This window comes from Astatotilapia calliptera, chromosome 5 (genome assembly GCF_964374335.1).
Source record: "Astatotilapia calliptera chromosome 5, fAstCal68.1, whole genome shotgun sequence".
Taxonomy (NCBI): Eukaryota; Metazoa; Chordata; class Actinopteri; order Cichliformes; family Cichlidae; genus Astatotilapia; species Astatotilapia calliptera.
In genome coordinates this window covers 3,320,846-3,338,313 of record NC_137426.1, presented here as the reverse complement: position 1 = coordinate 3,338,313, position 17,468 = coordinate 3,320,846, and the positions used below count along the sequence as shown (strand labels likewise).

The 17,468-nt window shown below is 46.0% G+C and overlaps 2 protein-coding genes across 2 annotated transcripts; both read right to left on the bottom strand.

The window, feature by feature from the left end:
* Window positions 1-2,612: 2,612 nt before the first annotated feature.
* LOC145428814 (odorant receptor 131-2-like) lies at window positions 2,613-3,727 on the bottom strand. Its single transcript, XM_080301554.1, has one exon. It carries the CDS (start codon window positions 3,543-3,545, stop codon window positions 2,688-2,690), a length of 858 nt encoding a protein of 285 aa, XP_080157680.1. The 5' UTR covers window positions 3,546-3,727; the 3' UTR covers window positions 2,613-2,687.
* A 3,935-nt stretch (window positions 3,728-7,662) lies between these two features.
* LOC113021764 (odorant receptor 131-2-like) lies at window positions 7,663-11,258 on the bottom strand. Its single transcript, XM_080301553.1, has one exon. The coding sequence runs from the start codon at window positions 8,586-8,588 to the stop codon at window positions 7,731-7,733; it is 858 nt and encodes a 285-aa protein (XP_080157679.1). The 5' UTR covers window positions 8,589-11,258; the 3' UTR covers window positions 7,663-7,730.
* Between the last annotated feature and the right edge of the window lie 6,210 nt (window positions 11,259-17,468).

Sequence of the window (17,468 nt, the reverse complement as noted above, 5' to 3'; positions counted from 1 at the left end):
CCCTCCAGCGGAGACAGGGAGGTGCTGGCCGGGCTCACTGGAACCCCCAGCGGACGAGGTAGATGGCGGCGTGGGAGCCGCGGAGTCCTGGATGAGCTCATCCGAGCTTCCAGCAGGAGCCGATGTAGAGCCAGAGAGGATTGGGACCCCGGGCTCAATGTTAAGCTGGCTAGAAAACCGCACTGCTACGGGGAACTGGGCCAAAGGTTCAGGTGCGAGCTGAGCTGCTGGACACACGGGGACCTGAGCTGCTGGACACACGGGGACCTGAGCTGCTGGACACACGGGGACCTGAGCTGCTGGACACACGGGGACCTGAGCTGCTGGACACACGGGGACCTGAGCTGCTAACGGTGGAGAAGTAAATGACTGCACAGGGGACTGAACTGATGTCTGTAGTAACGGTGGTGGTGAGAGTGGAGTAGGTGGTGGAGTTAATGACTTCACAGGGGAATGAACTAGAGGTAGTGACGGTTGTGGTGCTGGTGGTTGAGTGGGTGACTGTGCTAAAGGAGGCTGCACTGGGGACACTGGAGACTGTACTGGGGAAAGCAGGGCTGCAGGAGGCTGCACTGGGGACACTGGAGACTGCACTGGGGACACTGGAGACTGCACTGGGGACACTGGAGACTGCACTGGGGACACTGGAGACTGCACTGGGGACACTGGAGACTGCACTGGGGAAGGCAGAGCTGCGGGAGACTGCGCTAGAGACTGCAGTGATGGTTGTAGTGGAGGTGTGACGGGTGGAGGAGTGGCTGAAGTGGCTGCGGGTCGGGCGGCTAGTGGCTCAGCTACAGAGCATATTAACGGCAGGGCTATGGGTTGAATGTCTGACTGAGTAGCAGCCTGAGTGGCTGGGTGTAGTGACGGTTGTGGTGGAAGAGAAACAGGTGGTAGTGTGGATGATGGAGCTAAGGGCGACTGAGTGGCAGACCGAACTGATGACTGAAGCGATGGTAGAGGTGAAAATGGAGCTTGTGGTGGAGTTAATGGCTGAGCTAGCGGGGACACAGGAGACTGAGCCGCGGGTGGCGGCGAGGGAGCTAACTGAGCCGCGGGTGGCGGCGAGGGAGCTAACTGAGCCGCGGGTGGCGGCGAGGGAGCTAACTGAGCCGCGGGTGGCGGCGAGGGAGCTAACTGAGCCGCGGGTGGCGGCGAGGGAGCTAACTGAGCTGCGGGTGGCGGCGAGGGAGCCGACGGAGCTTCTGGCAGCACAGAAGGTGAATTAGAAGGCCGAATGTCCGGCTGTGGGGTGGCGCGTCGGCGGCGTGAATGCCGTTTCTTTTTTGATGATGGCTCTGACGGGCTGAGCGGCTCCACATCCGGCCCTTCAGGCAGGTGGGTAGTAGCAGCTGGGGGATGAAGGTGGAGCTCGTTGCGGATTAAATCCTGTTCGAGTGGGTGGAGCGCACTGAGTAGCCAGGGAAGACCAGAGAACAAGCGCTGTAGTTTGGTTTCCACAGCACGGCGAAATTCCTTCCCCTCATGTTCGAGCCACAGATGCAGGAGTCTTTCCACGGAGTAGATTATGTCCAGACGCAGTTCTTCTGGTGGGTTGAGTGCTGCTGGGTCCATATCTGGTGACGTCGTACTGTCAAGGCTCGGCTGTGTGGCAGGCAGGAGGAGGACCCAAACGCAAAACTCACAGACACGGGGATGAACTCAAAATCACAGCTTTAATGCTGGAATGGCAGAACATAGGAAATACAAAACTAAACTGGGAAAACTACAAACTAAGAACTCACAGGGAGATCCACATAACATGAGGGACGACGTCACGCTGAACAGAGGGAGACGCAGACAGAAATACACAGAGGGTTAACGAGGGGAGTGGGAACACACGGGGAACACAGGTGACACTGATAACCATAACGAGACAGGGCGGGGTGAACTGAACACTGACGGGAGAGGTGAAACAGGGAGCACAGAGGTTCAGACAGGAGGAGAGAGAGCACGAGTAGAACACCAACATAACAGGCAGGGGAGACACGGAATAAACACGAAAGGGGACGAGGGCTCATAAATACATAGAGGGCACACAGGGGGAAGAGAGAGCACGGGGAGAACTTAGACATGATGGGCAGGGGAAGCATGGAATAAAACATAAGGAGAGACGAGGGCTCACAGATACACAGAGGGGCACACAGGGAGACATGAAGGGCAAGGGATCAAAACTAGAAGCCATAGAATAAATCACACAAGTACAATAATACGAAAATCACAAAGAACTAAAAACGCTGGGTCAGGAGACCCAGGACCGTGACATTGTCACAGTTTCTTAAAAATATATGAATCAGTCACAGCAATTTTCATTATCCTTAATTTTTAAGATAAAAAGGCCAAAAAGAAGAGAAGAAAATGAAGCATATTCTGACCTAAGAGGACTTTATTTATTATTTATTACCAAAGCATGATGCACAGTAAACCCCAAACTAACCTCTGATCATTGAAGGCTGGTGGTGAGTATTTTCTGCTTTACTTTTAGTGTTTTCATTGCACATTAACATGGAATTTATAAAAATGTTTCATAATTTCTTGACTAATCCCAGTGGATATTTTCTTTTCATTGAATAATTATAAGCCCCCCCCCCCGGAAAAAAGAAATATGCTTTATAAAATCAAGCAATAGTATTTATTTATTTATTTGCAGCATAAAAAACACAAATTAAGTTAATAATAAAGTTTTATACTGTTGCAGATGTAACATTAAGTGAGGCCTTTTTAGTAGTGGTGTTTTCTGGGTGGGCGATTCCTCTCTCACGGCAAACGAGGTACCTTCTCACATATTTCCTGAACGTCTGGTCTCGCAGTCCATAAACGATGGGACTTATAAACCGTGGTATGATCTGGACAATGACAAAGGCAGCAAATCGTATTTGACTTTCCCGGTTTGGGAATAAAAAAAACAAGCTCCGTTCAAAAATGTTCCTCAGATAATTCAGCATAAGTAGCAGCACCTGAAAACCATGAAGAAGAATAGTGTTTCTGGCTTTTTTGATGTCACCGGTTAGTCCCTTGGCTGCAAATATAATCCTAGCGTAGGTGTATATGAGTGTGAGCCAGACCACGACAAGACAAACAATGTGTGAAGCGTCCCTCTTGTTCTGGCTGTATGTGCTTCTGAACACGAAATCTCTAATGCATCTCACTTTAGAGTGAAAGAACTGCAGAGGCTCTGTAGCCAGGAGGATGAACAGGTCAGGGAGGATAGAGAGTGCACTGGCAGCCCAGATCAAACCAATCAGAATGTAGGTTTTCTTGACTGTACAGATCTGCCCGTGACGGAGAGGCATGCAGACGGCGATGTAACACTCGATTGCCATGCCAGCCAGATTTAATGGGGAGTTGTGGGAGACGATGATGGAAATGATCAGCAGGATGATGCAGTAAGGCACGAAGAAGATGCGCAGGGCGTAACTGATGATGAGGAGAAGAGTTGACAGGAAAAGCCACATCATGTCATTGATCACCAGGTGGATGAAGAGAATGTAACGAGGGTTTGAATGTAAGATCTGTAGAGTAAAAACAGTGAATCCACACATGTGAGGGAAACAGGATTCCTTTTAAAGCAATTTGATGTTTCTGCAAATGGGCAAGAAAAGATTTTCACTACATGGTACTGAAAGCAGACTCTACGGTTAGCAATAACTGACACAAAGTATTACAATAAGGATTTTTAACTATTCGAACTACTTAATATTGATTTAATCACATTTTCCTGAAATTTTACACCTTTAAAGAAAGCTTCCATGTTTTCCAGAAGCAGATGATTTTTATTTTATTTCAATAATACGGAGTAAAAGACTAGATTTAAAGGCATGCCTTGATGCATAAAAATACACTATTTGCAGAGAAGCACACTGTATCAATATTTCCTAATGTCGTTTTTTACATAGAAAAATCTGAAAATGAATCACAGTGAGAGTGATAAACTACTCTTTTTTCATGATTTGTACAACAATGTACGAGTTTATACCTGATATTTTCTGAAGGTGTGGATCAGGGTGCCATTGATGTAATTAATGGTGATGCAGAGGGCTGCAGCTACTATGTAGTTGGTCAGGAGGGGATTCTCCTCATACGAGGTTGGAGTGGAAGAGAAATTGACTGAAGACAAATTCATGTCTGACACGACAAATCCTCCCAGTCTGAAATGACACACACACACACACACACACACACACACACACACACACACACACACACACACACACACACACACACACACAGACGGTGTTGGAGGTTACTGTGTGGCATTGAAAAGGCTCAAACATTCATGAATAAAAGAGCTGTTACTGTACAGCGCATTGATCTGTGAAAGACATTCGATGTTTCAAACACAGCTTGAAACTTTATCAAATCACAACTGCTCACATGTTCTTTACTTTCTTTGTTAAAATCAAACCTCCACCAAACAAGTTACTACAGGAAACTGCATTCATTACACTTCAGTTCTAGCTGCAATAAAACTGCTAAGACAACACTTGTAATCTAAAAATCTAAAATTAAAACCCCAGAAAAAGTTAAAATTATATAACAAATATGGAAAACAGCAAAAAAGGATATCAAACAACAACACAGTAATTTATAGTCTGCAAAGTATTTCCAGTCCAGTAATGCAGTAACAGTACACACTAAATAAAGATTGTACTTACCCTCACAAACAACATGCTCTATTAGATTGTAGGGAGTGCAAGGAATTTATATAGATGCCAGTGTTTGCACGCCGGCTTCCTCCACCTCGCCAAGAGGTTTGGAGTTAGATTGGATAATCCCAAATGATGTTATATGCAGTGATTGGTTGTTTAGTCTGTTTGGTTGCATCATTATTTTGCATATTTGCCCACTTCTGGTGCACAAAAAGTTCCAGGATGAAGAAAAAAATTCAACACAGAAGAAAAAACAAAAAACTGGAGCCACATCAAAAATGAGTTGATCCCCACAGACTCTCACTTCAACTTCCTGAAAGGACAGTTTTACAGTCTGCTTTAAAAAAAGGTTTCATTCCTGGTGTGGAGTTTCTCCCTTTATAAACACGGTATGTTGGGTGACAATATTTTCTTTTTCTCCTGTTTAAAAAAAAAAATCTTAACAGGCATGTCTGCTAATCAGAGTCATTAAACTGGACTTTGCATGTTTATGCCACTGGTGCAGTGTCACTGTGCAAATTGTTACTGATTTAACGTTATTAGATATATTTGTGGTTTTGTACTCTTTTACCTGAATCCTCATGCCATGAGACAAATGTTTTCAAAAACATCATCATCATCATTTATTTATATAGCACTTTAAAAACACACCTGGTAGACCAAAGTGCTGTACAATACTAATATGCACATGGTAATAAAACCAGAAATAGCAATAAAAAAAAAAAGTCAGTTACCCACAGAGTTAAAAGCCAGGGAATAAAAATAGGTTTTTAATAAAGACTTAAAACTGGCACTGATGTAGCCTGTCTAACATGGAGAGGAAGGTTATTCCAAAGCTTCGGCGCTGCAACAGAGAACGTTCGGTCTCCTCCAAGTTTCAGCCGTGACTTTGGGACTGAAAGCAGCAACTGCTCAGCTGACCGAAGGGAACGAGTGGGGACGTGGGGCTTCAACAAGTCAGACAAATAAACAGGTGCCAGACCATTTAGAGGTTTAAAAACCAATAAAAGGACTTTAAAACGGGTCCTAAATTCATAATTCGTCACCTATGAGGTGTTTTCAGTTTTGCTCATCATTGAGTGTTTTTTAGGTCTTAATGTCTTAAACTTATACTTTCTTTTAAATTCTTATTCGTTTTGTTTCTTCCCCACATGCAGTGGGTTTTCAGGTGAAAGTAAAAAACTTGCAGTTCTTATGGGATTTGGGGAAAAAATAGACAAGAGAAAATAATTTTGTACCTTGGTCTGGATGTCAGCTGATTTAGCTTTATCTAAACTTTTACAGGTTCCACTGATTACAGTAGGTGCGAGTTACGAGCTGAGCTGCTGGTTCCTTTGTTGCCTCTCTTTTTGTTTGGTTTTCATGTTGCTGAGTAACTTTTGTTTCAAGTCTCCTGAAGCTCTCAGATTGAGATTTTTGATAACTGTGAAGGTGTTTTTCTTTATCATGATGTCTTGTGTGGACATAAAAACCTTTTTATATTTCAGATCATTATTATTATTATTATTATTATTATTATTATTATTATTATTATTATTATTATTATTATTATTATTATTATTATTTCTATTATTATCATCAATAAATATGTTTTGGTGGCATAAAAAACCAAAACGTGTTAAAAATGTGTTACTATCAAAACATTTCCCGACCTCAGGATAAGTGTGCATTTGACATACCTGTAGGAGAAATTTGATCTGCCTTCACTCTTCAGAACAAAGCACATAAAGAGCCTGCAAGGCTTTATTTGGTTAGGACATAAATGAGCGTCATTTGAACATGAATGATGATCAGAAATGGTTGGTTGGTTTTAGTTTACTGTAATTGGCAGTTTAGAAACATACAAACATATTTCTGGCAAAAAACACAAATTTCAAAAGAAGATGTGCTACACCTAAAGCTGTTTCTGTTTGGGTGGATCCAGAAGAAAACAATAATTAGATGAAGAAAGACTGATGAACCTCAGTCTTTAAAACAGAATAAAGCTAGTGATGTTGTTTTGGTGTTAATTATCAGAGTCAGGCTTTGGTGTATAACGCTGGTATCTTTTCAAGTACTTTCTGAATGTCTTGTCCTGTATGCCATAAACTGACGAGTCGAGCCAGAATGTGAACGAGCACCGAGATTGTGTAGCGAACAGTCAGCACTCATTTTGGGAACAACCTTGTCAAACCACTTAGTATCAAATCACAAATCAGCACCGTTGTTTACAGTGCACTCAGTTTCTCATCCACTCATCTTCTTTAGTTTTTTTTAATTCACTGTGTTTATGCACTATTTACCTTCCCACTGTTGCCAGATTGCTTGCTCATAGGGGGTCATCTGATTGTTGGGGTTTTCCCTGTTTTTGCTGTATTGTAGGGTCTATACCAGGGGTCCCCAATCCCAGTCCATGAGGGCCGGTGTCCCTGCAGGTTTTAGATGTGTCCTTGATCCACCACAGCTGATTTAAATGGTTAAATTACCTCTTCAACATTTCTTGAAGTTCTCCAGAGGCCTGGTAATGAACTAATCATTTGATTCAGGTGTGTTGACCCAGTGTGAGATCTAAAACCTGCAGGACACGGCCCTCGAGGCCTGGAGTTGCCCACCCCTGCTGTAAAGGGACCAGTCATGTATAATCCCCCAACAAAGGCCAAGTCTGAAGCATGAATGCTCTTTGTCACAGTTTCTTAAAAATATATGAATCAGTCACAGCAATTTTCATTATCCTTAATTTATAAGATAAAAAGGCCAAGAAGAAGAGAAGAAAATGAAGCATATTCTGACCTAAGAGGACTTTATTTATTATTTATTACCAAAGCATGATGCACAGTAAACCCCAAACTAACCTCTGATCATTGAAGGCTGGTGGTGAGTATTTTCTGCTTTACTTTTAGTGTTTTCATTGCACATTAACATGGAATTTATAAAAATGTTTCATAATTTCTTGACTAATCCCAGTGGATATTTTCTTTTCATTGAATAATTATAAGCCCCCCCCCCCGGAAAAAAGAAATATGCTTTATAAAATCAAGCAATAGTATTTATTTATTTATTTGCAGCATAAAAAACACAAATTAAGTTAATAATAAAGTTTTATACTGTTGCAGATGTAACATTAAGTGAGGCCTTTTTAGTAGTGGTGTTTTCTGGGTGGGCGATTCCTCTCTCACGGCAAACGAGGTACCTTCTCACATATTTCCTGAACGTCTGGTCTCGCAGTCCATAAACGATGGGACCTATAAACCGTGGTATGATCTGGACAATGACAAAGGAAGCAAATCGTATTTGACTTTCCCGGTTTGGGAATAAAAAAAACAAGCTCTGTTCAAAAATGTTCCTCACATAATTCAGCATAAGTAGCAGCACCTGAAAACCATGAAGAAGAATAGTGTTTCTGGCTTTTTTGATGTCACCGGTTAGTCCCTTGGCTGCAAATATAATCCTAGCGTAGGTGTATATGAGTGTGAGCCAGACCACGACAAGACAAACAATGTGTGAAGCGTCCCTCTTGTTCTGGCTGTATGTGCTTCTGAACACGAAATCTCTAATGCATCTCACTTTAGAGTGAAAGAACTGCAGAGGCTCTGTAGCCAGGAGGATGAACAGGTCAGGGAGGATAGAGAGTGCACTGGCAGCCCAGATCAAACCAATCAGAATGTAGGTTTTCTTGACTGTACAGATCTGCCCGTGACGGAGAGGCATGCAGACGGCGATGTAACACTCGATTGACATGCCAGCCAGATTTAATGGGGAGTTGTGGGAGACGATGATGGAAATGATCAGCAGGATGATGCAGTAAGGCACGAAGAAGATGCGCAGGGCGTAACTGATGATGAGGAGAAGAGTTGACAGGAAAAGCAACATCATGTCATTGATCACCAGGTGGATGAAGAGAATGTAACGAGGGTTTGAATGTAAGATCTGTAGAGTAAAAACAGTGAATCCACACATGTGAGGGAAACAGGATTCCTTTTAAAGCAATTTGATGTTTCTGCAAATGGGCAAGAAAAGATTTTCACTACATGGTACTGAAAGCAGACTCTACGGTTAGCAATAACTGACACAAAGTATTACAATAAGGATTTTTAACTATTCGAACTACTTAATATTGATTTAATCACATTTTCCTGAAATTTTACACCTTTAAAGAAAGCTTCCATGTTTTCCAGAAGCAGATGATTTTTATTTTATTTCAATAATACGGAGTAAAAGACTAGATTTAAAGGCATGCCTTGATGCATAAAAATACACTATTTGCAGAGAAGCACACTGTATCAATATTTCCTAATGTCGTTTTTTACATAGAAAAATCTGAAAATGAATCACAGTGAGAGTGATAAACTACTCTTTTTTCATGTATCACTTAAGATTCAGAGCAAAACCAGCACACCAAAAACATGAACGCATAAATATATAATACAAAATACTACTGTACATATGCAGTCAGGCAGCAAATACTGATCTTTATCCTTTTAAACAAAAAGAAGAACGAGCTTTGCCATTAGATTAAACTCAAAACAGGTAAAACTCTGCATCCGTTTCTTTAAGCAGAACAAAACAAAGTCAGAAAGGGTTTGCATTTAAGATCTGCCCTGTGCTGCAGTAATAATAATCACAATTTTTCATGATTTGTACAACAATGTACGAGTTTATACCTGATATTTTCTGAAGGTGTGGATCAGGGTGCCATTGATGTAATTAATGGTGATGCAGAGGGCTGCAGCTACTATGTAGTTGGTCAGGAGGGGATTCTCCTCATACGAGGTTGGAGTGGAAGAGAAATTGACTGAAGACAAATTCATGTCTGACACGACAAATCCTCCCAGTCTGAAATGACACGCACGCACGCACGCACGCACGCACGCACGCACACACACACACACACACAGAGATGGTGTTGGAGGTTACTGTGTGGCATTGAAAAGGCTCAAACATTCATGAGTAAAAGAGCTGTTACAGTACAGCGCATTGATCTGTGAAAGACATTCGATGTTTCAAACACAGCTTGAAACTTTATCAAATCACAACTGCTCACATGTTCTTTACTTTCTTTGTTAAAATCAAACCTCCACCAAACAAGTTACTACAGGAAACTGCATTCATTACACTTCAGTTCTAGCTGCAATAAAACTGCTAAGACAACACTTGTAATCTAAAAATCTAAAATTAAAACCCCAGAAAAAGTTAAAATTATATAACAAATATGGAAAACAGCAAAAAAGGATATCAAACAACAACACAGTAATTTATAGTCTGCAAAGTATTTCCAGTCCAGTAATGCAGTAACAGTACACACTAAATAAAGATTGTACTTACCCTCACAAACAACATGCTCTATTAGATTGTAGGGAGTGCAAGGAATTTATATAGATGCCAGTGTTTGCACGCCGGCTTCCTCCACCTCGCCAAGAGGTTTGGAGTTAGATTGGATAATCCCAAATGATGTTATATGCAGTGATTGGTTGTTTAGTCTGTTTGGTTGCATCATTATTTTGCATATTTGCCCACTTCTGGTGCACAAAAAGTTCCAGGATGAAGAAAAAAATTCAACACAGAAGAAAAAACAAAAAACTGGAGCCACATCAAAAATGAGTTGATCCCCACAGACTCTCACTTCAACTTCCTGAAAGGACAGTTTTACAGTCTGCTTTAAAAAAAGGTTTCATTCCTGGTGTGGAGTTTCTCCCTTTATAAACACGGTATGTTGGGTGACAATATTTTCTTTTTCTCCTGTTTAAAAAAAAAAAAATCTTAACAGGCATGTCTGCTAATCAGAGTCATTAAACTGGACTTTGCATGTTTATGCCACTGGTGCAGTGTCACTGTGCAAATTGTTACTGATTTAACGTTATTAGATATATTTGTGGTTTTGTACTCTTTTACCTGAATCCTCATGCCATGAGACAAATGTTTTCAAAAACATCATCATCATCATTTATTTATATAGCACTTTAAAAACACACCTGGTAGACCAAAGTGCTGTACAATACTAATATGCACATGGTAATAAAACCAGAAATAGCAATAAAAAAAATAAAAAAAGTCAGTTACCCACAGAGTTAAAAGCCAGGGAATAAAAATAGGTTTTTAATAAAGACTTAAAACTGGCACTGATGTAGCCTGTCTAACATGGAGAGGAAGGTTATTCCAAAGCTTCGGCGCTGCAACAGAGAACGTTCGGTCTCCTCCAAGTTTCAGCCGTGACTTTGGGGCCGAAAGCAGCAACTGCTCAGCTGACCGAAGGGAACGAGTGGGGACGTGGGGCTTCAACAAGTCAGACAAATAAACAGGTGCCAGACCATTTAGAGGTTTAAAAACCAATAAAAGGACTTTAAAACGGGTCCTAAATTCATAATTCGTCACCTATGAGGTGTTTTCAGTTTTGCTCATCATTGAGTGTTTTTTAGGTCTTAATGTCTTAAACTTATACTTTCTTTTAAATTCTTATTCGTTTTGTTTCTTCCCCACATGCAGTGGGTTTTCAGGTGAAAGTAAAAAACTTGCAGTTCTTATGGGATTTGGGGAAAAAATAGACAAGAGAAAATAATTTTGTACCTTGGTCTGGATGTCAGCTGATTTAGCTTTATCTAAACTTTTACAGGTTCCACTGATTACAGTAGGTGCGAGTTACAAGCTGAGCTGCTGGTTCCTTTGTTGCCTCTCTTTTTGTTTGGTTTTCATGTTGCTGAGTAACTTTTGTTTCAAGTCTCCTGAAGCTCTCAGATTGAGATTTTTGATAACTGTGAAGGTGTTTTTCTTTATCATGATGTCTTGTGTGGACATAAAAACCTTTTTATATTTCAGATCATTATTATTATTATTATTATTATTATTATTATTTCTATTATTATCATCAATAAATATGTTTTGGTGGCATAAAAAACCAAAACGTGTTAAAAATGTGTTACTATCAAAACATTTCCCGACCTCAGGATAAGTGTGCATTTGACATACCTGTAGGAGAAATTTGATCTGCCTTCACTCTTCAGAACAAAGCACATAAAGAGCCTGCAAGGCTTTATTTGGTTAGGACATAAATGAGCGTCATTTGAACATGAATGATGATCAGAAATGGTTGGTTGGTTTTAGTTTACTGTAATTGGCAGTTTAGAAACATACAAACATATTTCTGGCAAAAAACACAAATTTCAAAAGAAGATGTGCTACACCTAAAGCTGTTTCTGTTTGGGTGGATCCAGAAGAAAACAATAATTAGATGAAGAAAGACTGATGAACCTCAGTCTTTAAAACAGAATAAAGCTAGTGATGTTGTTTTGGTGTTAATTATCAGAGTCAGGCTTTGGTGTATAACGCTGGTATCTTTTCAAGTACTTTCTGAATGTCTTGTCCTGTATGCCATAAACTGACGAGTCGAGCCAGAATGTGAACGAGCACCGAGATTGTGTAGCGAACAGTCAGCACTCATTTTGGGAACAACCTTGTCAAACCACTTAGTATCAAATCACAAATCAGCACCGTTGTTTACAGTGCACTCAGTTTCTCATCCACTCATCTTCTTTAGTTTTTTTTAATTCACTGTGTTTATGCACTATTTACCTTCCCACTGTTGCCAGATTGCTTGCTCATAGGGGGTCATCTGATTGTTGGGGTTTTCCCTGTTTTTGCTGTATTGTAGGGTCTATACCAGGGGTCCCCAATCCCAGTCCATGAGGGCCGGTGTCCCTGCAGGTTTTAGATGTGTCCTTGATCCACCACAGCTGATTTAAATGGTTAAATTACCTCTTCAACATTTCTTGAAGTTCTCCAGAGGCCTGGTAATGAACTAATCATTTGATTCAGGTGTGTTGACCCAGTGTGAGATCTAAAACCTGCAGGACACGGCCCTCGAGGCCTGGAGTTGCCCACCCCTGCTGTAAAGGGACCAGTCATGTATAATCCCCCAACAAAGGCCAAGTCTGAAGCATGAATGCTCTTTGTCTGTCAAGGCTCGGCTGTGTGGCAGGCAGGAGGAGGACCCAAACGCAAAACTCACAGACACGGGGATGAACTCAAAATCACAGCTTTAATGCTGGAATGGCAGAACATAGGAAATACAAAACTAAACTGGGAAAACTAAGAACTCACAGAGAGACACAGGGAGATCCACATAACATGAGGGACGACGTCACGCTGAACAGAGGGAGACGCAGACAGAAATACACAGAGGGTTAACGAGGGGAGTGGGAACACACGGGGAACACAGGTGACACTGATAACCATAACGAGACAGGGCGGGGTGAACTGAACACTGACGGGAGAGGTGAAACAGGGAGCACAGAGGTTCAGACAGGAGGAGAGAGAGCACGAGTAGAACACCAACATAACAGGCAGGGGAGACACGGAATAAACACGAAAGGGGACGAGGGCTCATAAATACATAGAGGGCACACAGGGGGAAGAGAGAGCACGGGGAGAACTTAGACATGATGGGCAGGGGAAGCATGGAATAAAACATAAGGAGAGACGAGGGCTCACAGATACACAGAGGGGCACACAGGGAGACATGAAGGGCAAGGGATCAAAACTAGAAGCCATAGAATAAATCACACAAGTACAATAATACGAAAATCACAAAGAACTAAAAACGCTGGGTCAGGAGACCCAGGACCGTGACAGTACCCCCCCCTCAAGGGCTGGCTCCAGACAGCCCAAACACAGAAAAACAAAACCAAACAGAAAACAACCCAGGGCGGGCGGCGGGGGCCCAGGACGGAGGGCTCGGAACAGAAAACAAAGAGCACAGAAAACACCGGAGCCCAAGAAAACAACCCAAAACACAGAGCAGTTCAGGGGGCCGACCGTGCGGAAGGCAACGGCGGAGACGCGGAAACAGTTCAGGAGGCCGACCGTGCGCAAGGCAACGGCGGAGACGCGGAAACAGTTCAGGAGGCCGGCCGTGCGCAAGGCAGCGGCGGCGGCGAAGGAGACGACGGAGCAGTTCAGGAGGCCGACCGCGCGGAAGGCAGCGGCGGCCCTCCAGTCCCAGGCGTGCCGGCCATGGCCCGGTGGGCGCAGGGCCAGACGAGGCAGAAGCGGAGGCTGCGGCAGACGAGGCAGCTGATGAGGAGGCTGCGGCAGACGAGGCAGCTGATGAGGAGGCTGCGGCAGACGAGGCAGCTGATGAGGAGGCTGCGGCAGACGAGGCAGCTGATGAGGAGGCTGCGGCAGACGAGGCAGCTGATGAGGAGGCTGCGGCAGACGAGGCAGCTGATGAGGAGGCTGCGGCAGACGAGGGCTCTGAAGAGGAGGCTGCGGCAGACGAGGGCTCTGAAGAGGAGGCTGCGGCAGACGAGGGCTCTGAAGAGGAGGCTGCGGCAGACGAGGGCTCTGAAGAGGAGGCTGCGGCAGACGAGGGCTCTGAAGAGGAGGCTGCGGCAGACGAGGGCTCTGAAGAGGAGGCTGCGGCAGACGAGGGCTCTGAAGAGGAGGCTGCGGCAGACGAGGGCTCTGAAGAGGAGGCTGCGGCAGACGAGGGCTCTGAAGAGGAGGCTGCGGCAGACGAGGGCTCTGAAGAGGAGGCTGCGGCAGACGAAGGCTCTGAAGAGGAGGCTGCGGCAGACGAAGGCTCTGAAGAGGAGGCTGCGGCAGACGAAGGCTCTGAAGAGGAGGCTGCGGCAGACGAAGGCTCTGAGGCCGGGCCAGGCGAGGACGCAGGCTCTGAGGCCGGGCCAGGCGAGGACGCAGGCTCTGAGGCCGGGCCAGGCGAGGACGCAGGCTCTGAGGCCGGGCCAGGCGAGGACGCAGAGGCCGAGGCCGGGCCAGGCGAGGACGCAGAGGCCGAGGCCGGGCCAGGCGAGGACGCAGAGGCCGAGGCCAGGCCAGGCGAGGACGCAGAGGCCGAGGCCGGGCCAGGCGAGGACGCAGAGGCCGAGGCCGGGCCAGGCGAGGACGCAGAGGCCGAGGCCGGGCCAGGCGAGGTTGCAGAGGCCGAGGCCGGGCCAGGCGAGGTTGCAGAAGCACAGGCAGGCCCAGGCGTAGCAGAAGCACAGGCGGATGTAGCCGGGCCAGGCGATGACGAGGCGGTCGCAGATGGCGGCTGGACAGGCTCCTCGGGCCCTCCAGCTGATGCGGCGTGAGGCTGAACGGGCCCCTCGGACCCTCCAGCGGAGACAGGAGGCTGAACGGGCCCCTCGGACCCTCCAGCGGAGACAGGAGGCTGAACGGGCCCCTCGGACCCTCCAGCGGAGACAGGAGGCTGAACGGGCCCCTCGGACCCTCCAGCGGAGACAGGAGGCTGAACGGGCCCCTCGGACCCTCCAGCGGAGACAGGGAGGTGCTGGCCGGGCTCACTGGAACCCCCAGCGGACGAGGTAGATGGCGGCGTGGGAGCCGCGGAGTCCTGGATGAGCTCATCCGAGCTTCCAGCAGGAGCCGATGTAGAGCCAGAGAGGATTGGGACCCCGGGCTCAATGTTAAGCTGGCTAGAAAACCGCACTGCTACGGGGAACTGGGCCAAAGGTTCAGGTGCGAGCTGAGCTGCTGGACACACGGGGACCTGAGCTGCTGGACACACGGGGACCTGAGCTGCTGGACACACGGGGACCTGAGCTGCTGGACACACGGGGACCTGAGCTGCTAACGGTGGAGAAGTAAATGACTGCACAGGGGACTGAACTGATGTCTGTAGTAACGGTGGTGGTGAGAGTGGAGTAGGTGGTGGAGTTAATGACTTCACAGGGGAATGAACTAGAGGTAGTGACGGTTGTGGTGCTGGTGGTTGAGTGGGTGACTGTGCTAAAGGAGGCTGCACTGGGGACACTGGAGACTGTACTGGGGAAAGCAGGGCTGCAGGAGGCTGCACTGGGGACACTGGAGACTGCACTGGGGACACTGGAGACTGCACTGGGGACACTGGAGACTGCACTGGGGACACTGGAGACTGCACTGGGGAAGGCAGAGCTGCGGGAGACTGCGCTAGAGACTGCAGTGATGGTTGTAGTGGAGGTGTGACGGGTGGAGGAGTGGCTGAAGTGGCTGCGGGTCGGGCGGCTAGTGGCTCAGCTACAGAGCATATTAACGGCAGGGCTATGGGTTGAATGTCTGACTGAGTAGCAGCCTGAGTGGCTGGGTGTAGTGACGGTTGTGGTGGAAGAGAAACAGGTGGTAGTGTGGATGATGGAGCTAAGGGCGACTGAGTGGCAGACCGAACTGATGACTGAAGCGATGGTAGAGGTGAAAATGGAGCTTGTGGTGGAGTTAATGGCTGAGCTAGCGGGGACACAGGAGACTGAGCCGCGGGTGGCGGCGAGGGAGCTAACTGAGCCGCGGGTGGCGGCGAGGGAGCTAACTGAGCCGCGGGTGGCGGCGAGGGAGCTAACTGAGCCGCGGGTGGCGGCGAGGGAGCTAACTGAGCCGCGGGTGGCGGCGAGGGAGCTAACTGAGCTGCGGGTGGCGGCGAGGGAGCCGACGGAGCTTCTGGCAGCACAGAAGGTGAATTAGAAGGCCGAATGTCCGGCTGTGGGGTGGCGCGTCGGCGGCGTGAATGCCGTTTCTTTTTTGATGATGGCTCTGACGGGCTGAGCGGCTCCACATCCGGCCCTTCAGGCAGGTGGGTAGTAGCAGCTGGGGGATGAAGGTGGAGCTCGTTGCGGATTAAATCCTGTTCGAGTGGGTGGAGCGCACTGAGTAGCCAGGGAAGACCAGAGAACAAGCGCTGTAGTTTGGTTTCCACAGCACGGCGAAATTCCTTCCCCTCATGTTCGAGCCACAGATGCAGGAGTCTTTCCACGGAGTAGATTATGTCCAGACGCAGTTCTTCTGGTGGGTTGAGTGCTGCTGGGTCCATATCTGGTGACGTCGTACTGTCAAGGCTCGGCTGTGTGGCAGGCAGGAGGAGGACCCAAACGCAAAACTCACAGACACGGGGATGAACTCAAAATCACAGCTTTAATGCTGGAATGGCAGAACATAGGAAATACAAAACTAAACTGGGAAAACTACAAACTAAGAACTCACAGGGAGATCCACATAACATGAGGGACGACGTCACGCTGAACAGAGGGAGACGCAGACAGAAATACACAGAGGGTTAACGAGGGGAGTGGGAACACACGGGGAACACAGGTGACACTGATAACCATAACGAGACAGGGCGGGGTGAACTGAACACTGACGGGAGAGGTGAAACAGGGAGCACAGAGGTTCAGACAGGAGGAGAGAGAGCACGAGTAGAACACCAACATAACAGGCAGGGGAGACACGGAATAAACACGAAAGGGGACGAGGGCTCATAAATACATAGAGGGCACACAGGGGGAAGAGAGAGCACGGGGAGAACTTAGACATGATGGGCAGGGGAAGCATGGAATAAAACATAAGGAGAGACGAGGGCTCACAGATACACAGAGGGGCACACAGGGAGACATGAAGGGCAAGGGATCAAAACTAGAAGCCATAGAATAAATCACACAAGTACAATAATACGAAAATCACAAAGAACTAAAAACGCTGGGTCAGGAGACCCAGGACCGTGACATTGTCACAGTTTCTTAAAAATATATGAATCAGTCACAGCAATTTTCATTATCCTTAATTTTTAAGATAAAAAGGCCAAAAAGAAGAGAAGAAAATGAAGCATATTCTGACCTAAGAGGACTTTATTTATTATTTATTACCAAAGCATGATGCACAGTAAACCCCAAACTAACCTCTGATCATTGAAGGCTGGTGGTGAGTATTTTCTGCTTTACTTTTAGTGTTTTCATTGCACATTAACATGGAATTTATAAAAATGTTTCATAATTTCTTGACTAATCCCAGTGGATATTTTCTTTTCATTGAATAATTATAAGCCCCCCCCCCCCCCCCCGGAAAAAAGAAATATGCTTTATA

Coding starts and splice junctions, on each gene's coding strand:
- LOC145428814 (XM_080301554.1), bottom strand. CDS start 3,545: ATGTGTGGATTCACTGTTTTTACTCTACAGATCTTACATTCAAACCCT.
- LOC113021764 (XM_080301553.1), bottom strand. CDS start 8,588: ATGTGTGGATTCACTGTTTTTACTCTACAGATCTTACATTCAAACCCT.